Consider the following 23,626-nt stretch of genomic DNA (forward strand, 5'->3'; position numbering starts at 1 on the left):
CAGTAGGTAGTTTTGTGATGAAGCATAAATTTTGGATCTTAAATATTTAAAAATCTGACAGAGGAAAATAGAGAGTTTTGATGAGGTTAACTATTTTCTTTTAATGCACTAACCTGTGCTGTCGCTCTCTGAAAAGAAATGTGGAAAGGCAAAGATAATTCAGGGTGAAAGCTCAATTAAGGCACAAAGTGAAGTTTGGAAGAGAGGCCATGTATTTTCATTTGGTTTTGGTTTGGTGGGTTCCTCCTGTGTCCTCCTGCTGGAGTGGTGAGTTGAAGAAATCATGACAATCAAGGGAAATAATTCTGTATGCCGAATGTCCAGAAGTCCCTCTCTAGAACAGCCAGGCTAGCAACAATAACCTCCAACTTAGAGATAAAAGCCTGACTTTAACAAAAGTGATGGCGGACAGTAGGAGTGCTCCAGGTTGGCCAAGGCATACCATAGCCCACTCGTTAATACACATTTACGCCACAGCCTACGTGGAAACGTGCGTGGGAATCAACACAAAATACACACACTTTTCCAAGAGATGGAAAGGGAAGACAGTTTCTAGCTGGACTTACGTCTGAATTCAAGATGAGTAGTGATCATACTGGAAGAAACACTTACCCATCCCAGGGCCCCTGTCTTCTCCTGCCTGAGTTACTGCAGCAATTTTCAAAGAGGTCTCCTAGCATCTGCACTCATCTTTCTTTCGTTCATTTTCAAACATAGCAGAGTGATGCCATTACATTTAAAACAAATCATGCCAGCTCTCTATTGAAACTCTCCTCGACTTCCCACATACCAGGGTTAAAAAAAAAATCAAAACAGAAAACAAAACAAAAGACCTTTACAATTGTATGCAAGGCAATTGCTGTGGCCCGCTTTACTCCTTTGAGCTAAGCTACTTTTCTCGTCTTCACTTACCCTGTTCAAGACGCTGGTTTCTGTATTACTTCTCAACCACAGCTAACATCTTTCCATCTCAGGGCCTTTGACCTTCCTGTTCCCTTTGCGTGAACAATTCTTATCCCCAGTATCTGCAGGACCTCCTCTTTTACTTCTTTCAAGTTGCTATACAAATATCACATCTTTTTTTTTTTTTCAAATATCACATCGTAATGAGGCTGACCGTGACTACCTTATTTAAAATTACCAGCCCACCTTCCTGTAAATTCTTAATTTCCCTCACCTCCGTATATTACCATATTTCTTATCATATTCTAACATATTCCACTGTTTACTTACTTATTATCTTTCTTGTATATCAGCTGCCGTCCTCCCTACAGTGCAGGCTCTAACAGTGCAGAGGGCTTTGCTTTACACTGGAGTATCTCGGAACCCGAGACCTGCACCCGGAATAAAGTAGGTGCTCAAAAAATATTTTGAAAAAAATAAGTGTTTAAGGACAAGTAGCAAAAATGTTCATGTAGATTGTTTGGCAAAAATTATCAGGGCTCTACTTGAATGACCAAAGTGTGAGAAATAATTCCTAGTTGGTATTTCTTTAGGATCATAATTATCAGCACCTCCTAAATGCATGTTTTCAGGCCCCCGCTGCTGCAGTTTCTAATATTCCATCCTTCTGCCTCATTCTCCTATGTGCTTCACTTTCCTCCCCCAATTTTTTTACTGCCTTCTCTCCAGTGACAATTTCTACTACATCAATCTGATGCAAATGGCCCAATAATTTTTTGTCTCCTACTTTTTTGCATGGCCTTATGCAAGGGAGATTTCCTTTAGGTTTGTGTTATTTAGAATAACCTGATGAGCAATATACAGCTCGAGACACAATGAATTCACAACATGTGCGTCTTGCAGCGCCGGTGTAGCCCAGTGGTAGAACACGTGTTTAGCATGCACAGGGTGCAGGAGGTCCTGGGTTCAATCCCCAGCACCTCCACTAAAAAACAAATAAGGGAATAAACATAATCACTCCCCAACCCCCCAAAATAAATGAAAATGTGAAAAAAAAAAAAAACTAACAAACAGCACAGGCGTCCTGACCCATCTCTCTGGCACCTGGCTGCCCCAAGCCCAACACCTCCCACACTATTTTGTGTCTAGTATGTTTGATTTAGCCAAGCTGTCTCCCAAAATACAGAAACGCATTGGTAGAATAATGTAATTCTACTGTACTGATTCAGGGAAAAAAATCCTTGGATAAAGCAATCTTCTTATTACCTTCTCAGCTGACTAAATTTACGCAAAATTTTTTACCTGGCTTCCTAAAATCACAGGTAGTAAGAATTCTAAAATTCTGGACTTCCACTAAAATCTGGGATTGTTCATAATCATCACGTACCAAATGTGTTATGTATAAAATGTTCAATTAAGTCCACCGACTGTATTGAATTGATGACAGGAGAGCATTTTTAATTTAAAAACAATTTTCCTTCCAGTTTTATTGAGAGAGAATTGACATACAGCACTGTATGCTTTTTTTTTGGTGTGGGGGGTTAGACTGTCTGTCTGTCTGTCTGTCTGTCTATCTATCTATCATCTATTTATTTAAATGGAGGCACTGGGGATTGAACCCAGGACCTCTAGCACGCTACCACTGAGTTATTCCTCCCCTCAAGGAGAGCATTTTTTAAAGGTAATTCTGTCACTGATCCGTTTTGTGACTTCAGAGCACTTAGCTGGGCTTCCATCTCCTTTTATTTTTTTGTAAAATGAAAAGGTAGAACCAGTTCTCTGTCCCCCGAAGGGCTCGTTCATGCTGACATTCCGTGTGCGTGACGCTTTATACTAGGCCGGTGGAGAAAGGAAGAGGCCGGTCCTGTAGTCCTTGCACTTGGCGAAGACAGAGGCACAGGGGTTACACTGACTGAGCGCCTGTGCGTAGGTGATGGGTGAGGTCTGGGTGACGTCCCTCTGACTGATTATTGCTCTGTAAGGTCAGAAGGAAACTTGGGGATTGTAAATTCTTGCTTTTTTTTTTTTTTTTTAACTCTGTAGTCTCACAGGAAGCACTAGCAAATAAACAAAAGAGAGCGGAGAAGGGCAGCCCCTTCAGGGATGTTCTGACTGAGCCCGCGCGGCCGGCTCGGCGTCCGGAGGCCGCGTTCTCAGGGGAGGGGCCGGGCCCCTCCCGGCGGGAACCGGGTCCCAGGCCTCCCCGGCGGCCCGCCCGGGATGCCCCGCAGTGCCCGGGCTTCGGCGCCGCCGTCTCACAGCCGCCGGGCGGCCCTGCAGGCATCCGGATGCAGGCCAAGCGCAGCAGCGCGCGGGACATGCTGGACGCTGACGGGGACACCACCACGAGCCTGCGTTCTGGCGCCTCTTCCGCAACCCAGCGGCCGGAGCCCGGGCGCACAGGTACCCTGCCTCCCGCCGTGCACACTAGCCAGGGCCCTGGCGAGGGCGTGAGATGAGCTGCCTCCCTGGGAACGTGCAAACGGAGGGAAGAGAAAACGTGCCTGTGATTTCCAAGAACGCGTAACCTGGCACTTTCTACACTTGGGTGCCACATATATGGTCATCTGAAAAAATGAAACTCTGTATGTGCACGGATTTTTTTTTCCCTAAGATTTTGTGGCTGGCCATTGAGGGTGTATTGCCCACAGACGGGAGCCTGTGCGATTAGAGCAGTGTCCCCTCCCCTCCCCGGGTTCCTAGGGAAGCCAGATCCAGGGCTGTTTTACTTGCCACCTGCGATTGATCTGGAAACTTCAGATTTATAAAAGCTACCTTTTTGCTAGTTTTGAACTCCTGGCTTTAGAGGAGGATTTCCAAGCAGACACATGAACCCTAATATTTTGTTATAATAATTCTGCATCCCGAAGTTGTGAAGCCTGGGGAGAGCCATGCCAACATCAAAGGTTTGGTTTTATCATCTGTGAAATGGGAGGGGATTAAAGCAAATGCTCTCTCAGGTCCTTTCAGCTCTGAAATTCCATGATTCGATGATATAGTGGCCCCAGAATCAGTTACTTTCCCTCCCATCCCCTTTTGTTTTGTTGACTCTTAGGATATTATTGAGATGATTAAGTTAAATTGTGAAAGGACTTAATTTTAGTTACATTCAGCTTCCATCTGATGCTTTTGTTTACAGTAATTCACTCTTTGACGTGGTAATAAAATACATATATTTTTTCAGTCCATAGACGAGATGATTCACATACATGGAGAAGAATCTTACTTCCTAAGGAACTCAGCCAATCTAAGGCAGAAATGTGACTCGAGTTCTAACGGAAAGACACCAAACTGTAAAAGAGACAGGACGGGGTTCTAATTCCAGGGGTGCCACTTACTGTGTGATATTGGACAAGTTCATTACAAATTCTGGGGCCTCAGCTGCTTTATTTATATGACGCTAATGATGGTAACCATGTATATAGCGCTTGTTACGTGCCTGACCCTGTTTTAAGCATTTGACGCATATTAATTTATATTAACTTGAACTAATGTTAAATAGAAGTAACAAAACCGCTCTTACAAGATGCCAGGGGCTTTCTAGAGCTGTTAAGGTTGACAGCTCTAGAAAGTCCCTGGTACATTGCAGATATATCAAAAATGTTTCTTTGCAATATTCTATTCCTTGAGAATTCCTAAAGTGTTCTGTTTAAAATTTTTCTGTGGGTCTGCATCAGAGAGAGATTCATTTAGTGCCTGCATCTTAGTTATGTCCTTTCTTTTGGACCATGTCCAGATTTTCTTCACTTTTTAAAATCTGGACACACATTGTTCAGTGTTCTCTTCCTTTTCTCCCTTATCAGCTAACTTTTAAGTTTTATTCCTTTCCCTTAATAAATTTTCCCATTCACATTTCTCTTCTTTTTTTGAATTATCGGTTTGTTTTGAAATAATTATAGATTCACAGTAAGTTTAAAAAGAAGTACAGAGAGGTCCCGGGTACACTTGACCCAGTTTCCCCCAACGATAAGGTCTTAAAAAATGTTAACAAAAGCAGGAAATTGACAGTGGTACAATCCACCAGTCTTACCCAGATTTTGCCAGTTTTGCATGCACTTGTGTGTGTCTAAAGTTCTATGCAATTTTATCACATGCAGATTTGTGTACCAACTCCATAATCAAGATACAGACCGGCTCCGTCACCACAGGCATCCCCCTTGCTTCTCTCTTCCAGTTACATCCATCTCCTTCTCTTTCCACGTCCTCCCACCCAGTTCCTCCCATTCACTTCCTATTCATTGAACGACCCTCTACCTGAGATCTACTGTTGTGGCAGTTTTTAACTTGCTTACTTACTTGTTTGTTTGTTGATTTATTTTTACTAAACTATCTAGTAAGTTATGAGGTGACCCTGGGGATTTCCAGCCTCCTTGATGTGAAACAAAGTGACGATTTTGGAGTGTCAGTTTCTGTAGCCACCGGGTATGTGTCATAGGATATGGTCCCTTTTCCTCCAGCAGATCCTATGAACAGTCAGCTCTTAGGGCTGTGGCTTCGAGTGGCTTGTGTACAACTTCATTTTCACCTTAGACTAGAGCCAGGAACTCTCAGGAGGATCAGCCATCAGCATAATCCGGAACAGGGTGTACAGATAAGTTTTGCTGGGGATGGAGGGTGGAGAGGTGGGGCGGAGAGGCAGGGTGGAGCGGGATGAAGCACAAACTGAAACATCTGGCAACTGTTTTTAAGGATGGAAATGGAAAATAGTAGTAGAGTTTACAAAAGAAGTGTCTTCGAGGCGAACATCTGAAACTACTTATCTGACCCTACACGTAGGATGTTTTGTTTTCATCTGGTGATAATGCAAATATTTAGAGGAATGTCACCATAAAAGTCTAGTTATGTATTAGAAAAATAGATCTGATACCATTTGACTGCTAAAAATAACAGAGCACGAAGGCATTTTGATTCTTCAGTAGGTGAAATGAGGTCACTGATGGATTTAAACAGGGATAACAATTTTCTGGTTTTAAAAGGCCATCTAGGTGGCAGTGAAGGGGATGGGTTGAAGGAGTGTGAAACCGGATGAGCTTAGGTCCATATTGCGCACTAGTCTAAACGTGAGGTTGGAAAAACCTGTACTGAAGTGGTGTACGAATGAGGAGGAGGGGTCGGAAGTGGAAGATACCGAAGAGGCAGAGTTTAAAGAACTGGTGACTGGTTACAAGAGGGAAGACAAGGGAAAGGAGAGCACGGGTTGACTAGGTTCCATCTGATGTGATGGGGACGGTCTACCATTAACTGAGATACAAACGGTAAGAGGAATAGGACAAATGATGGATCCAGTTTGAGTCTGAGGTGCCTGTAAGAGAAGGCACATGCAGTCGGAGCTGCCCAAAGGCACTTGTCTGTACAGCATGTAGGTTGGAGGTAAGGATTCTGAGCTACATGAACATGTAAGAATTCTTGGCGTTTAGGTAGGAATTAAACTTTGTGAGAATGAGGGAGATCACTGAGGAAGACAATGTAAAATGAAAAGGCAAAAAAAAAAAAAACCCCAAACCAACCCAACCCCCAGGAGAAGAGTGCCAAGGAGAGAATTTTAGGGGATACAACTCAGGAACAGGCTGAGAAAGAGATTCCAACAGGAGCTACTAAGAATGGCCAGTAGAGAGTGATGGATGTGGACTGGGAGGGAGAGGCATCTAGGAAGCCGAGAGGCAGTAATGTCGAGAGAAACGGACGAGTCAAGGGTAGATAGCGCATTTAAAAAATAATACACAGTTAACACGGCAGAGAGTTCAAGAAAGAAGAAAGCTAGAAACAATGTGTTGTCTTAGAAATCAGAAGGAAGATAGATTATTGGTAACTTTTCTTAGCAAGGGGTTTGAAAGGAGCTAATAGTTATGCAGCCAGATAAATGATTTAAGTAAACTTCTTTTCTTTTCTTTTTCTTTCTGTCTTTGTTTTTGAGGAGCCTGGCTGTAAAGAAAAAAGGCCAAGTGTTAGGAGCTGAGGAGTTGCGGGGTTGTGTGAGTGCTTATAAAAATTCTTTTTTAAGGGGCGGGAGATTCTAACTCAACTGTAGCTGGAAAAGAAAGGAAACTACAGCTCTTCACAGTAGTAATATACTGGAGAGAGAGAGAGAGAGAGAGAGAGAGAGAGAGAATAAATTAGCTGATGGACCACATTTCCTGCTGAAGACTAAATGTAATCCTACCAAAAAATATTAAAACCTATCTGTATGTAAGGAAAACAAAAAAAAAAACCCTTTAATGATAAATTCAAGTTGCACTTTTCCCCTACTCATCTTAATTACAATATTCTTGAATTTTCCCTGGATTTTTAGCTTTATTTCCTCAACTACAGAATAAACTCTTCCTTAAAATGTCATGGCATAAATCACATCTACGTGATTCAACAAATCTTTCATTCAGATCTACCAAGTATGAAGCATTATGGTAGGCACTGGGGAGCCTCTGTTTTTAGGTGCTTGGGGAAGTGGAAGGAATAATCTGATTTAATAATTAGAAGAACGTGTCATGTAGTACAACTGAATGTGCGTGGGAGGCCACAGAAGCAAGTCGGGGTGAATAAATTACTGGGTGTGTTTATTCATGCGTGTATTTTTGAACGAGGTGACATTTGATCCCATCTGCAAGTCTGAGTCCAGGTTTTCCAGGAAGAACAAGACGGGCACGGGGTGACCTTTCCACAGTGAGATCACGTGTGCAAAGGTAAAAGCAGAGAGGTCAGAACTAGTTGGGTGCAGTGTATTAATGGGTACAAGGAAGGAAGACAAGACGACAGAGGGAAAAGATGAGGGGTGAATTTTGGACTGGAATTTAGATCAGGATGAGATAATTTGAGGGATCATATGCAGAGTCAAATAGGACGGCAGGGTAGACTGTTGGGCTCAGGAAAGGGTAGTCCTCGAAGGGAGGGGTGGATGGGGGAGGTTTGGGGCAACTGAGGCTAAAAGGAGGGTGGAATGCTACTATGCAGGGCCTCTTATAGCATGCTGAGAAACATTCTTCCCTTAAGGGAGAGATTAAATGTAGGCGGTTCACCTTGCGGATAGCAATGGAAAATGTATGATTAAAGGTGGCTATGACTGAGATAATTCACAATCTGGAAATGTAAAGTTGCAAGCAGGAAAATGCTAGTCTTTCTGCAGTTCCATGTGGAACTGCCTTATGAAGGCAAATATGACTGTGGGATTTGTGGGGACAACTGGGACGTGATTTAAACTGTTCAGCTCCGGAATGAGAGCGCTTAGGGAGCCCTTCCGTCCCATCATTTACTAGCTGCTCAACGCAAAGCAAATTCAGCAGCTCCTGGGCACAGCCGTTTTCTTACCCAAATAACGGTGAATAGTTTACACTTGGTAGTGTCAGCACTTGGGAGTGGGGCGTACCAAGTGTTCCCTCGGATGCCTGAGCAAGTGTGACAGGTCTCTTCATCCACAAAGTTTCTTATACTCACAAAGGAATTTGTATTTAAAACATGACCTTAGCACTGTAACCTTTTACAGTATAGTTATAGTAAGAGGATACAGGAAAGGGGTGTTTTTTTTTTCATATATATTTCTTATTATTCCTAGGGATGTTTATATCATTCCTTGGCCTCTCCACACCTTTTTCTGAACACGCCCCAGGAGACAGCATAGGGGCTGTCTTCCAAAAAAATAAAACCATAATAAAGCCAAGCCAAACTGAAGCATCTCCCAGGCAGCTTATTTTTCTTATTTTAGGTGGGAGTGGTCCCTAGAGAGAGACCTTGTTATGATCAGGGCACTTGGAATAAAACTCAGGAACATGAAACTCACCGTTAGGAAAAAAAAAAAAATCTAGAGGGAAAAATAACATTAAGAGGGAAAAATAGCATTAAGAAAGAAAAAGTAAAATTTTCAACAGTGTTGTCTCCCATCCTGGAAGTTGCTTTCCTAGGAAATGATTATACCTGCTGTAGAAACTCCCAAGGGCTGTGTTTCTCTGGGACTTTAGTTAAAACAGGAAGACACTGTGAGTTCAAACAGGGAGGAGAGACGGAGGGAGGAGAGGGAAAGATCAGAGAGTCGGAGCAGAAAGATTTCCAAATGATCAGGGAAAGATAATTCCTTAGAAGGGAACTTTTTAAACTTTGTTTCCTTGGCTGGAGCTGTGCTACGCTTTTTTCTTCTTCTGCCCTAGAGTCAACCGTTAAGAAGGTTCATGTATTTATTCTTTGCACGGATGTAATTAGTATTACATAATGTTCTAGTCCCTAAATTCCATTCCCATCAAGATTTCAGTTCACTCTTTTTGATCCTTTGGGCAGAAAAATCAACATCTCCCTTGCCTTCAATATTATATAAGGAAAAGTAGCTTTCTGGAGGCATAAAGAATTTGATTTCCATAGTTCTACTGATTTCTAATTTTGGCCATGGAAATATTAATCATAAAAAGGGACAGGACTTTTTAAAATGTATGCCTTTGAGATGTGTATTAATATAAATAGGTTTGAGCAGGAGTAGACAAGCTTATGAATCAGACTCACATAAATCTGTGCATGGAAACCAGACAGGCTAGGAGGTGACTTTAGCTGAGTCTGCCCTCTGCTGACAGAAATACTGCTGAAACGCGAATAGATTAAAAAAAAAAAAATCAAGCTGTAAAGTTTACCTTTAGATAATGCTCTGTGCCTTTAAATAATGCTAAAAATTGCATAGTTTAAGTAGTATTACATTTTCATAATTTCATTCTTCCTTCCTTTGCTCATTCAAATATGTATTCAGCCCTTATGTGCTGAGCGCTATTTTCAGTCCTGCAGGCACACTGGTGAACAAGATAGACAAGATCGTAGTTTTAATGGAATGTACCTTCCAGGGGAAAGAGATAGACAAAAACCAAAAAAGTCATGAAAATATGACTTAGTAATCTTATTTTAAAAAAAATACATGATGGGGTGATGTGCAGGAGATGGACTCCCAAGGACGTCTTCCAGGGACATGCCATGTAGATGGAAAGCTGGGTAACGGGGAGGAGGCTTGCCGGTAACCCGTCTGGGGACTCATCAGTGCAGATGCACAGGCAGAGCTGATGCAGAGGTGCTACGATGGGGCCACGCTTGTTTGGCTCGGGGTAAACAGAAAGCCCCTGAGAGCAGGGCGTTTGGCAGAGAATAGTTCAGAAATGCGTGAAAGCACGAGGTGGGGTCCAATTGAAAAAGAGTCTGGTAGAATTTTATTCTAAGTGCAACAAAACCATGGGCAGTTTTCAAGTCTCGAAGTACCGTAATAAAACCTCAACTTAAAAAGAAAGAGCAATCTGGGTCTTTAAGAAAAGCCGTGTGGATTTTATTTTAAAAGTAATGCATGCCATTGACAGTTTTTAATGAAGGAGATGATTATGAAGAGAAAATGAAATTCACATTTTTTTAGAAAACAAACTTATGGTTACCAAAGGGGAAAGGGCAGGGGAGGGATAAATTAGGAGTTTGAGATTAGCGGATGTACACTACTATATACAAAATAGATAAACAACAAGGATCTACTGTACAGCACCGGAAACTATATTCAGTAGCTTGTAATAACCTATAATGAAAAAGAATGTGAAAAAGAATATATATGTGTAACTGAATCAATATATGTACACTAGAAACTAACACAACATTGTAAATCAACTATTCTTCAATTAAAAAAAAATTCATTATAACGCCAAAAAAATTCACATTTTAAAATATGTCAATGTCTGCTTCCTGATTTTTACTTATTTTCCCTGTTAGGTCACAAGTCCCAAAAAGATACTGATTCTACGTTCTATTTCTATACTATGTTTACCAGTTATCATTCCCCGTATGGAAATAGTGTTTGGCGCAAACCTCTGTACCTAAAATATATGATGTAGAGGACTTTGCTAAAGAGGGAAGGGATTTATGTGTCTTTAATTTTTCTGCTTTAGAATCTGACTTGAATTCCTGACGAAGCGAAACTCACAGGCCATGAAGAGACCCGAGTTGGTTGGAAGATTTTGCTGTCCTGTTTTATTTTAATCACCGTTTTAGATACTACTGGCAGCTGACTGAAGGTCTTCCTTCTCAGATATTGCGGGTCAATCCGACTGACAGCTGACCTTACTTGGTGATAGGTTGACTTGTGACTCAGCAGAGTCTTTGCAGTTACCCCAAGGCCAACCTGTGCGGTGTGGACAAGGGAAGGAAGCTGGCCAGAGGTTTTTTATTTTTTGATTTTTTGGTAAATTACTTAGCGAGTGCAAAATTGAGATTGCTTAGATCCATCGTTGAGAAATTGATGACCATGTTTCTCTTATGACCTATTTTGGTGCTCTCAGTCAAATGAATGAGCAAACAAAATCCTACAAAAGAGGGACTTTCAACCTAGAGATCCCAAAGAGAAACAGTCAAACAATCGTTTCTCATTACTGATACGCAATTTGCTTTTTAGAAGAAGCATATGTGGAACTTGGGAGGGGGGCGTTTTGCAAAAGTAACAACAAATTGATTCCATCTCTTCTCTGTTGATGTGAAGACTCGTTCTTTGTTCAGGCATTTTCGTAAGGTCTTTCACAACTTGAATTTTGACAAAAAGACGGTGATACAAACAACCGTTTAAAGATAATAGTCATGCCACCTTGATGCTGTGCAAAGGAGGACAGGGTGGACGGGGAGGCTAGAAGTGGGTGGGGCTTGTGACAGCATCTAGCTATGATAAGTGAGGCTTGGCAGGGAGCCTTGTGACAATGTTTCCAGGACAGAGGAAATGTTATCTAGCCCCTGATTACTGTTCTCCTGCAAACTTTGCTTCTGCCCAGAACCAACTCACTTGCTACTGACATAGATCCAAGAGGAAGAAACAGTGAAACCCTGTCTTTTCTTTTGCTCCCGGCAGGACACCGGCCTTCCCCTGCTTGGCGCCCGGTGGCCCTGGTCCTGTTGACTCTGTGTCTGGTGCTGCTGACGGGCCTGGCGGCTCTGGGGCTTGTGTGTAAGTCTGAGCTCTGACCTGGGCGAGGAGTCTGGTTCCAAAGTTTGTCTAGGAGGAGAAATGCTTGCTATGGATTTTGTTTTTTACTTAAATTCTGGAGCCTGTGAATAGTTTCAGTGTCCCTTATTGTAATGCAACTCTGTAAAATGTGTACCGTGGAAGAGGCATTAAAATACAACAATCACTTACCACTAGGCTTTTACATTCTGTCTGAGATAAGAAGGTTTTTGTCTGTTTGCATATATGTCAATATTTAAATTCAGCAATTTTTAATGACTGCAAACATGGGCCCTCTTCCAGTCCACAAACTAAAAATAGACTTACCATATGATCCAGCAGTCCCATTCCCAGGCATATATCCGGAGGGAACTCTAATTCAAAAAGATACATGCACCCCAGTGTTCATGATTCATGAAGGGTTTTTCTATTTAGAGTTAGAAACCTGGAGTTTAAAGCTAAGTGTTGAAATTTTCTAGCCAAGTGATATTAAGAAAATTACTTGTTCTCACTAAGACCAATTGCAAAGCTATAAAAATACAGAAGTTATAATATGACGATTTCAATGACTAAGTGGGGTAACAATACATGGTACGTTGTCGATACTCAACAGAATGATCAATAGATAAATGGGTCTATGATTTTAGGTTGAGTAAAGGTTTGACAGTGTACACAAAAAGGCCTATTGAGCAGTAAATAGGGTTAAGAAATTTATCCTTGAAGTTAGGAACTGTTATTGTGACTCCACATTTTCAGATAAGGAAACAGAGAAATTAATTTGCTTAAGGCAGCGCAATTTATTTTGTACTAGAGTCCAAGCGCGAATGTGGGCAATATGAGATCTCAAAGCCTTGGCTCTTAAACAATGTACGGTTTTGTCTTCCCCAGATGTAGAAAGTAGAAATAAATATAGAAATGAAGAAATAAGCTGTCCAGTCTGACTTGGTAACTCGGGTTAGTTTTTCAGTTCTACCAGCTCTCCAACGCTCAGCAAGACAGCATTTCTCAAAAGGAAGAAAGATTGGGGAATCTCTCCCGACAGCTGCAATCTCTCCAAACCCAGAACAGGAAGCTCGCAGAAACGCTGCATCACGTGGCTGAGAAACTCTGCCGCGAGCTCTACAACAAAACTGGAGGTGAGTCCTGATCACTGCGCCCCCCTCTGCCCTCAGGATCTCTGTCCAGAGAGGGAGTCTCCCCTCAGTGCACCTGGGAACCCTGTACTATTTAACTAGCCGTCTGGCAAACTTAATAAAGAGTTTGGACTTCCTGAGACCCCCCAGTTATTGGGATCATGTAGTTCAGCTATGTCTGTGTTACCACACTTGAGAGGATTCATCAAATCCAGACATTTTAAATCATAAATACAATTAACTTTGGATAACCCAAATAACACTACTAGTAAATAAAGTACAGGGTAATTTCTTAATTTACTTTGGCACATAAACACCAAAGAGTAGTAAACATTTCATAACGCGTTTACAAATTTTTCCTCTTCAAGATGTTAATGAACTCATAACTACAGTTCTTGAATTTGAAGAATCGTATAGGGATCGGGTTAAAAAGGCAAATTCCAGTTATTTTAACGTAGTATGACTTGTCTGGGTACCAAAAATCTGCATTTTAATAAGGACCACGTAGGACGACAAGGCCAAGGGCAGATGAAGCGTGCTGTGGTTACTGCAACTGGATAGGCTTAGGAGCACCCCCTCAGCCCTGTGCCTTCTTTTCCTTCTATCCTTTCGGGGTTTCCTAATACCCAAGCCTAGTCAAGTCAGCCTTCTTTTCTGTCCTCCTTGTCATGCACGCATAGGAAGCAACATACGTTTCCAAGTCCTCAGTTTTTAGTTTTCTTTCAGGGACTTTGCAGTAGAATGAGGTCTCCCAGTCTCCCACAGACGCGCTGGTTCCCACACTAACGGGACAGCCTGACTGCGCGGTCACCCAGGAGGTAACGCCAGCGCGCACGCTTCCACTCCTCCGAGGGCATCCTTCCCGCGGGACCCATGAGCTCGCTGGTCACGTTTGTTTCTTTTCTTGATTCTTTTTTTAACTTCATTGAGGATTAATTGACAAATATAATTATATCTATTTAAAGTATACTATGTGATTATTTAATATGTACCATCAAGTTCAAGATAATTAACACATCTACCACCTCATGTAGTTTTGGGATTTTTTTTTTTTTTTTTTACACTTCCTATGTATCTGACAACCCTGTGCACATTCTTGCATTTTTTTCCCTGTTGGGAACCATATCATCAAAAGATGATCAGGTTTCTCTGAAACCATTTTACATCTAGTTGTATAAAGACAAATATAAAGAAAATTACATAAATAAACTATATTTGGTTTAAATATAAAATCTACATGCAGATGCATTCATGATGTTCCTATTCTCATGAAAATATTCGTATATTCTTGGTTTGATGTTTCTTCCCAGTTTTATTTTGCTGCTGTCCATTTCTTACTTTCCTCTTTCCCAGTATCCATTCATCCACGCATCCATCCACCCATCCATCCATCTGTCCACTCGGCTAGTATTCATTAAGGGCCTTCTGATGCATACTATACAAAACACACACCGACTTCTGTCCTCATGGACCTCTCATTCTATTGGGGCGATGGTAATAAATAGATTTCCAAACACGAAACATGCTCATCAGCTTCTGTGGGTTTGCTCAAAACTTTTCCAGTTTGAATACTGAAGATCTTGCATTCTGGGAAACCCTAGGTTCCAGGCACACAAGACTGATTGGTCAATATATATACATAATGTATGAGAGGGTAATCGATCCTGTGGGGAATAAAGTAGACAAAGGAAGGGAGATTACGGATTCAGGGATGGTGCGTTGCCAATTTAAAGAGGGACACCACGAGCCCTTAATAAAGATGATAATGTAAGAGCAAAGACTTGAAGAGTTGAGAGATGCAGATATAGGGAGAAAGAATAAACCAGGGCTGGGAAGTAGGAAGTTCAAGAGCCCTAAACTGTGAATGCACCTCCATATTCAAGGAATTGTGAAGAATCTGTGTGCCGTAGACTGAGAGGGTAGAAGACGAACAGAGGGTGTGGTAGAGGTTATTTGTGGCATTAGGGGACATTGTAAGGGATCTGGCTTCCATCTGGAGCGAAATGAAGATTCATTATGGGATCTTGAGCAGAGGAAACACACATCTGACATGAGTTTTTAGAGGCTCGTTCTGCAAGTACGTTGAAAGTAGACCCGGAGAGGGAAGGATAGAAACAGAGAAATCACAGAGGAGATGGTGCCCCAGCTGGGATAATATCAGTGGACGTAAATGCATGATGGACTAGAATGGGGTGTGAGAGAAATAAAGGAGTCAAAGAAAACTCCAGGATTCTAGGGCAAAGCAACTAGAAGCAGAGATGAGATCAAGTGAAACGGGGAATAATTCTGTGGTTACGAGGGGAAAGGTTGGCAGTCAGGAATCCTGTTTCAAACATGTTGAATTTGAAATATAACTTAGACATCAGGGTGAAGCACTGAGTAGGCAGTTGGATATATAAGAAATAAGGTCTGGGCCAGAGATATAACCTGACTTTCCAAGCACATCTCCCAAATTATTTATTTATTTAAAGCCTCGTTTGACTTTATGAAATATTTCAAATAGTCAGAAAAATACAAACAACAATGTAATTTCCATTTGTGTATTGACCACTCAGATTTTAACATGTTAACATTTTGACACTGGATTGCTTTTAAAAGCAAGACCTTTTCGTGGAATGATTGAGTCTCTACCCCACCCTACATGCAGGAGGGACTTGGTTACAGGTACCCAACTGTTCAAGGCCCAAGGCCATGTGCCCACATAGATGTTACACCATGGATCTCAGGACCTTGTTCTTATATTTTCAACCACTAGCCGCAGAGTCCATTTCCCCCTTGACTTGTGCATTTATTTCTCTGACTTTGATGCCCCCTCTTAATTTCTGACACACGGAGATTTACTGTTCCAGTTCAGGCTTGGCTTAATATTCATGTGATCTTTTTTCTAAAAATTCATTTCCTTATATTTTGACTGAGAAAAGATCCATATCCTATTGGTATACATTTCAATAAAAAATCTTTTTATTATTATATAAGAATTATATATTATTATATAAGAAGAAAATGATAGAAACTGTAATGGTTTCTCAAATACAGTGCATATATATTGAGTTTCTGAACAGATGGAAAGTTCTTTACGAATTGAATATACTCTCTGAATGCTGAATTACACAGGGCAAAGAACATTGATGTTTCAGTCATTCATGACCAGATTCCATCACCCATAAAAGCAGGCAGTGTCTGTTTTAATTCCCAACGTATGTGCAGTACCAAAGACAATTCCTGGTGTGTAGCGGATGTTCGATGAACGTTTGTAATTTTCATTGCCTGAGCAATTAAATGTCTAAGAGAAAGGGGATCAATTATTTCTTGGGTCATCAGGTATTATTGAATTTCAAGAGAAGAAAGGGTAGAAAATAACTTACCAAATTTGGTTCCTTTTCAAGAACACAGATGCAGCCCTTGTCCAGAAATGTGGAAGTGGCATGGGGACAAATGCTACCAGTTCTATAAAGAAAGCAGGAGCTGGCAGGGCTGTGAATATTTCTGCATTGCCGAAAACTCGACCATGCTGAAGATAAACACACAAGAAGTGCTGGTAAGGTCCTGAGGCTTGGTCGGTGTTCGAAGTGTTCTCAAAAAAAGGGACTTTAAGAGAGTGTGCAGGAAGATTCTAAGGAGTCAGTGTCTACAGATTTTCCCATTTGTTGCAATCAAGGGCTAAATCATATTCCTATTGCTCTGACTGATACCCTGAGGTCATCCTTTGTGGAATGATCTCCACAAAATCCACCCCTTAGGAACATGAGAGAAAGCCCTCAAACTCCCCATCAGTCAGGAGTCAAGTGAAGGATGTCTTAATTTCTTACCTCCTTTGGTTTGGGTAGAAAGGAAACAATATCGACACAACATCAGAAAGATGAAAATAGAACTTCTCGCTCTTCCCTGTGAAACCGACAAAACTTTCGATGGAAAGATATTTAAGTAAATCATTGCCATCGTCTTCAGGTGAATATCCTGCCTTCCAGAGGTTTACAGTCTAACACAGGCTGGTCAAAGCAAATAGGAAATTAAAATGGGCACATGTTGAGCTAAGTACATACAACTCAAGTGCAGTATTAAAATGGTACGATTGTTCCCCTTTCTCTTACATTTGTCATTGCCTTTGGATTCAGTTCCTCAAGCAGTATGACTATCATTTACTTAACACTGTGTTAGCAGAGGTCTAGGCACTGAGTAGTTAACAACAAAGAGTTATTTAGTTGAAATAAATACTCAACTAAGTATGTACCATTCAACTGGGGGGGCACCATCCACTTGGAAACAATGTTTTCAACTTCAGTGCTTTTGTTATGCCTATTCTGTGGCTATTGCTTAGTGATAATTTCATGTATATTTCCAGTAATCTTTTATGGAATCCGTATGTGCCATTGATTATTTGAGAGACTGAGGATGTGGAAATGAATGAAACAAAGTGGATGTCCTCAAGGAACTCATAGTGAAGTGCAAAAGAAAGACATCAAAATGGCTAATTAAAATAGATTTAGATAATTTCTGAGTTAAAGAGTGAGACTAGATAGAAGGAAATAAATTACTTTAAACATCTTCAATATGGCTGGTAGAGAAGGAATTACATATATGTAAATAAACAAACATGTATACGTATATATGAAACACTTTTATTTCCTTCTTTGTCGAGACATAAATCATCCTTATAAATTCTTCTTTTACCTCTTTCTGCATCAAAGTGTATTCATTATTCTTTCCTCCTTCCTGGTCAGTTCCTTTCACATGTATTTGTAAAGATTATGAATCTTTGGACCTGGAGATTGTCATAGCAAGTGAAGTAAGCCAGAAGGAGAGAGAAAAATACTATATGATATATGGAATCTAAAAAAACAAATGACACAAATGAACTTATTTATAAAACAGAAACAGACTCACAGAGCTAGAAAACAAACGCGGTTACTAGGGAGGAAGGGGGGGTTGGAGGGATAAATTGGGAGTTAGGGATTTGCAGTTACTAACTACTATATATAAAATAGATTAACAACAAGGTCCTACTGTACAGCACAGGGAGTGATATGCAACCCCTTGTAATAGCCTAGAATGAAAAAGAATATGAAAAAGAATACGTATGTGTATGTATAACTGAACCACTGTGCTGTATACCAGAAATCAACATTCTGACATTGTAAACCGACTATACTTCAATTAAAAAAAATTAGAGAATGAAATAAATAAATAAACAAAGATTTCTTCCCCGTTCTGGCATTTCTCCTTAGGTCTCCTTCCGTTTCCCGAATCACTGCACATATTCTCTATGTCAGTCTTGTTTAATCCTGTGTTTAATCCTGTGACTTGAAAATAGTGGGTTATTTATAAATCCTGGTTGATATGATTGTCAGCTTCAGAACTTCAGGCTATAGTCCATGTTTATTAAGGCGCAATAATTCTTCAGCTGGGACAAATTAACTGACCTCAGCATGGACACTTTTTCTCTTAAATGTACTCCGGTGTTGTTCTTGTACTAAAAGCACTGGCCAGCCCGACACATCTCTGTCCGCATGTAGTATGGCATCTCTAAAGCTGAAGTTTTCTTGTGTGCCTTTCACAGGACTTTGCCATGCCCCAGAGCTACTCTGAGTTTTTCTACTCTTATTGGACAGGGCTATCCCGCAACGGCAGCCGCAAGGCCTGGCTGTGGATGGACGGAGCCCCTTACTCCTCTGAACTGTAAGCCTTCAGCACGTTTCCTGGGAAAGGCATTGAATAGCGAGGTGTTGCTTGGGTGACCAGAGTCCAGCAGTTTGGTTCAACAAGCGTTATTGGAACATCTGCTTTGAGCTGGGATACTGTGTTTGTTGCAGGACGTCCAAAGATATATAAAACATAGTGCTTAGTCCCAGAATGGCTTGTGAACCAGTGAGAGGGACAGAGTGGGATTCACTGAGAGAGAGAACGAAAGACTGAGGTCTCTTATGGATGAAGAAACTGACGTCCAAGTTGTGATGGTGACGCAACCCCACAACTTGTCCACACCCAGAGATAGTGTAAGACCTCAGAGTCCTTGCTTTCTGTGCAGTGAACTGGGGAGCACATCTTTAAAAATACAGTCTCTGAGAATCGATTTACTGACAATGTAAACAAGAATATTATTAAAAATTAGTTTTACTCCTGTGAGTGTGCGTGGTAGCCTTTGAAATCGCAGATGTGATATCTGCATCAGAATATATGACAGTTTAAAGCTGTGTTTGAACAGACACCTTTCTATATACCCATAGAGAGGATGTATTTTACCAGGAAATGGTACATATTCAATGTAATTACTTTTATTTTACAGTTAAATAAACTGAGTCACAGAGGAGATAGATAATTTTCTAGATGGCAGTAAAGTCCATCGAATTATAACGTATTATTTTAATTTTAGTTAGAAATAATTTCTGTTGTTTTGGGTGATCTGAGGTGACTAAGAATGCACCTGGAAATTGAGGGACTGAGAGAAAAGAGACTGGTGACCGCTAAGATCCCTCCCTGTGTACTTTCTGGGTACTTAGCATTTCATTTTAGAAATAAACTATGATAAAATTAACTTTTTTTCCCCTTTTTTTAAGGTTTGAGATTATAATAGATTTCAGCAGCCTAAGAAGCAGGGATTGCGTGACCATCCTCAACGGAAAGGCTTTCTCAAAGGACTGCCGTGAGCTGAGGCGGTGCGCCTGTGAGAGAAGGGCGGCCAGGGTGGAGCTGCAGGGGCTCCAGCAGCCTCTCTGAGGCTGGGGTCACCTGTTGCTGGGGTCACGTGTTGCCGGGGTCACGTGGAGGTGAATGGTTCTCCAGCGACAACTGCGACTTCCGACCCCCTGCAGAGAAACTGAAGACTCTGTTTTGCAGAACAAGTCAGTCTCGCTGCGTGCACCTGGCATAGCTGGGGTTTCAGTTGCCATTTTCTCCCATTGAATTCCTGTTTATACCTTTCAGGTACTGAAGAACTGATAATAATAAATGTAAATAATGTAAAGTGTGATTTTAGAATGGACTTGTGATGGAGGGAAAAGTTGGCATAAAGGTGCCCTTCAAAAGATGATACCAGCCAGTGTTGTGGTTGTGTGCGCCTCATTGAGAGCTTGTAGGGAGTCTCAAGAGCACTGAGTATTTCATTATTCCAGGAACACAGGAAGTCTTTGAGATGCATGCTGTCTTCAAGAGGGCGGTTTTAACATTTTAAATGTTACATCTTTCGAGGCACGCTTATGTCACCAACACGTGGCTAAATATGAGTGGTCCAAACTGCAGTGAGTTATCCAATCAGGTCACGGCAAGTGAAGGGTAACCCACATCTGCACCCAAGAAGCGCAGCTGGCTTCTTGTGCAGGGCTCCTTCCTCAGGGTGACCACACACACAAGTATAACAGGAATGATTGCAAGTGACACCATCACAGACACTGACTTAGCTGGCTTATGGATAAATCAATTTTAGGAAAATCTATTCTAATTATTTTAATTATTTTCAACAGTGCAAAGTGGGATGCTTCAGTTTCATTTTCAGTAAAAATCTATCTCTTAGTGAAATGACATTAAATTAGCAAATAAATGATAAAAAGAACACTTTTGTATTTATTCTCATAGGACTGTGTCACTTATCAATTGCTATTTGTAGATTTCTTCCTTAAGAATTTTCTCTTCGATTAGTTAGGACATTTCTTTATGTTGAACATATTTTGTGATGATTTATTGTGCTGTGCAAAAAGAATGGCGTTTGTGGCCATAAGATGGGAGCTTTAGATACCTTATTCTGATTCATTATCGGGCAAATCCCTTTACTTCATGAGGTTTATTTCATTAAGGAGGAAGTGGAAATATTTACAGTTTCTTCATGGTGTAACTGTTGGCTGAAATGAGGTACATGTGGAATTAGTTTCATAATCTACATTGCAATATAAAATGCATGGAATATTAACAATAAGTAAAAAAGCAGAGAAGGGATTTAGTTTTTAAAAGTAGGGGAGTAGCGGGTGGGGGCTTAGCTCAGTGGTAGAGCATATGCTTAGCACGCCCGAGGTCCTGGGTTCAAGCCCCAGTACTTCCGTTAAAAAAATAGGGGAGGGAGAGAGTGTACAGCTCAGTGGTAGAGCACATGCTTAGCATGCAGGAGGTCATGGGTTCGATCCCCAGTACCTCTGTTAAATAAAATAACAATAATAATAATAATAATAATAATAATAATAATAATAATAATAATAAACTTAATTACCTCCCTCCCCCTCAAAAAATAAAGTTAAAAAAAAAAAAGAGGAGCAAAGGCAAGCATAAGCAACCTTCTCTGGAGACTTACATTCATGAACAGATGGTAGAGAGGCACCCACATTGGGGAGCTGTAGATATTACCCAATATTTTCTATGATGGGTGCAGGTACTTAATGAATGTGTTTAATATAATAAGCACATAACCAGAGACAGGGATGAAGCCTTTAGTTAAGTGATTATTTTTTAAGCCTTGCTACTGCAGGAAGAAAATATGGCTCATATGAGAAGGTCCACTGATTTTGTGAACTAAGGTGTCACATTGAGATTGCAGACATTAAGTTTTGACCCCTGGCATCCTACAGTCCTACAGACTAGTTCAAGGCTGGGTGACTCTTTAAATGCCGTTGCTTTAAGGAGTCTGGCTGCATGGAGAGTAGGTGTTGGATTGTGTTCTCTCTCCAAATCTGCAACCTAAGGGAAAGTGTCACTTTAGATGGCTAGCAGGGAAAAATAAAAGCATTGATTTGATATTTGTTATTCTATCCATCTTTGTCCTCAGTCCCCTCGTCTGCATAAGAAAACCCACAGTATCGATCACAATGTGAGCAAATACTGCAAAAGGACAGGAAAGGAGTATGGGACAGCATTCTCTCCACACATTTTTTCTTCTTCTGTTTTTTTTTTTTTTAAGAATACAACAATTTCAGACTATTTCATGACATGTGAGAATTACATGGAATGAAAGTTTCAGTGTCCCTAAATAAAGGTTTATTGGAGCACAGCTACAAAAAAAAAAAAAAAAAAGAAAAAGAAAAAGAAAAAGAAAGCAAAGAATCAGAACATGAATTTGAAGCATGATTTTCTCGGGACAGTTTTCCATTGAGAACCAGAGAGAGCAGCGCCCTGTGAGTTGGTTTTCTACCACGAGACTTTTTTTCTTCTAGGCTCTTGTGTGTTGAGGTAATTCTGAAGAAATTGTGGGAAAAGTCAAATGAGGATCATGGCCTTTCCTGGTAGATCTGAGTTCCCCGGGGTACACAATGAGCCGCGTCTTTTCCTGAGGATATTGAACCAGCTCTTAAACACTTATCAACAGGAAACAGGCCAGGAGCCCTGGAACAGCAGGAAGTGTGAGAAGTGTGCTGGGAGCTTCTACTGTGGAGATAGAAGCAGATTGCGAAATACGTAGAAAGGTCTAAAAGGTTGCCTCAGCGTTGGCCTCAACATTTGGGAGTCAAATACTTTCCAAAGGGATTCTTGCATTTTTTGAAGAATGCCAAATGCAGCACGATCGGATTTAAAGTGCACATGACTTCTTTCACAAAGCTCATTGCATGAATAGCTTTTTAGACTCTAATGATACATTTTATTTTATCAATAGTACGATTCTAAAGTTTTTCTTTTCACACATTTAATGTCTTTTGAACAGACTATGTTAAAAAGCTTCTATACGTTTGTAGAACAGAGTTCTATTTTTCCTACTGTCTGCCTTTTTAAAAATGATTCTGGAACTCAGTGAGATGGATTAAAGAGACCCCATTCCTTACTGGTAGGAGGAGGATATGAAACTGGTTATCCTGGAGCTGAGGTCCAATCTCTTACCGCTGTGTTGAAAAAATGCCTTGCTGTACCGGGCCAAGAGCCAACCGCAAGGAAGAAATCTATCCTCCCCCCCCCCCCCCCCGCCACATCTGTGTGCAAAGCAGCACCGTCACTGAGGAAACCTGAGAGGTTTGCGCCAGCTGCGCTGTAGGCAAGACTCGTGGACGCGCCATCGCGTGCTGACGGATGACATCAGCCGAAGGATGTTTGCCTCTTGTTTCATTGTCCTTCTAAACAAGGCTATTAAATGCTTCCTATCCTTTCTCTAAACACAGCTCCATGACAATACTTTGAGGAGTCTTGAAGGCAAACACTCTTTATTACTCAGATTTGCTATTGTTTCTCTTTATTCCAGGTTATCATATTCATCTGCCAGCTGCCAAAACCAAACGGAAGAGATGACTTATAGCGTGTTTTCTTGGCTGTTTTCCTTTTATAAGTTCAGCAGAAAATGAGAGAGAATCCCTTTTATTGGAAATTCCCACCATGCAAACTCCAAGGCAAGGGTAAATAAAGAAATAAACCCCCAAACACGCTCTTCCAATCCTTAAAGGACATTCTCTTTCGGAGGTTGTCTTTTACAGTAGATTTCCCAGTTGCTTTAAATAATTTCCACTGCCCCAGTAAGTTAGGTTTTATTTTCCGTTACTTCTTTAAGTGGTGCACTTATTATAAGGCGAGAAAGATGAGAATCTAACGTATCTCAGCTACTCTGTGTGAGAAACGAAAGACTGAATTTAGCATATATTTGATGAGAGTCTGCTGTATGGCAAAGGTAAGGTGCTGTTCTAAGGAGGGTACGTGGTAGAAAAGTAACACACTAATACTTGGAGAACTCTTCCTTTCAATCACAAGACATTTTCACATCCAGTGTCTCTGG

General features: G+C 41.0%; 1 protein-coding gene across 3 annotated transcripts; it reads left to right on the forward strand.

The window, feature by feature from the left end:
- Positions 1–2,847: 2,847 nt before the first annotated feature.
- Positions 2,848–23,248, forward strand: CLEC1A (C-type lectin domain family 1 member A). Of its 3 annotated transcripts, none has more exons than XR_012066824.1 (7): positions 2,848–3,306; positions 11,732–11,827; positions 12,784–12,960; positions 16,344–16,495; positions 18,515–18,633; positions 19,512–19,878; positions 23,102–23,248. XR_012066824.1 is itself a non-coding variant. In XM_006199855.4 (6 exons), exons 1-6 carry the CDS (start codon positions 3,192–3,194, stop codon positions 19,669–19,671), a joined length of 819 nt encoding a protein of 272 aa, XP_006199917.2. In that variant the 5' UTR covers positions 2,848–3,191; the 3' UTR covers positions 19,672–19,918. The 3 variants fall into 3 exon arrangements, 1 of the variants encoding a protein (XP_006199917.2); XR_012066823.1 differs by lacking the exon at positions 23,102–23,248 and adding an exon at positions 21,704–21,800; XM_006199855.4 differs by lacking the exon at positions 23,102–23,248 and having other exon boundaries at positions 19,512–19,918.
- Positions 23,249–23,626: the final 378 nt, after the last annotated feature.

Source organism: Vicugna pacos, chromosome 34, assembly GCF_048564905.1.
Source record: "Vicugna pacos chromosome 34, VicPac4, whole genome shotgun sequence".
In the NCBI taxonomy this organism is placed as follows: Eukaryota; Metazoa; Chordata; class Mammalia; order Artiodactyla; family Camelidae; genus Vicugna; species Vicugna pacos.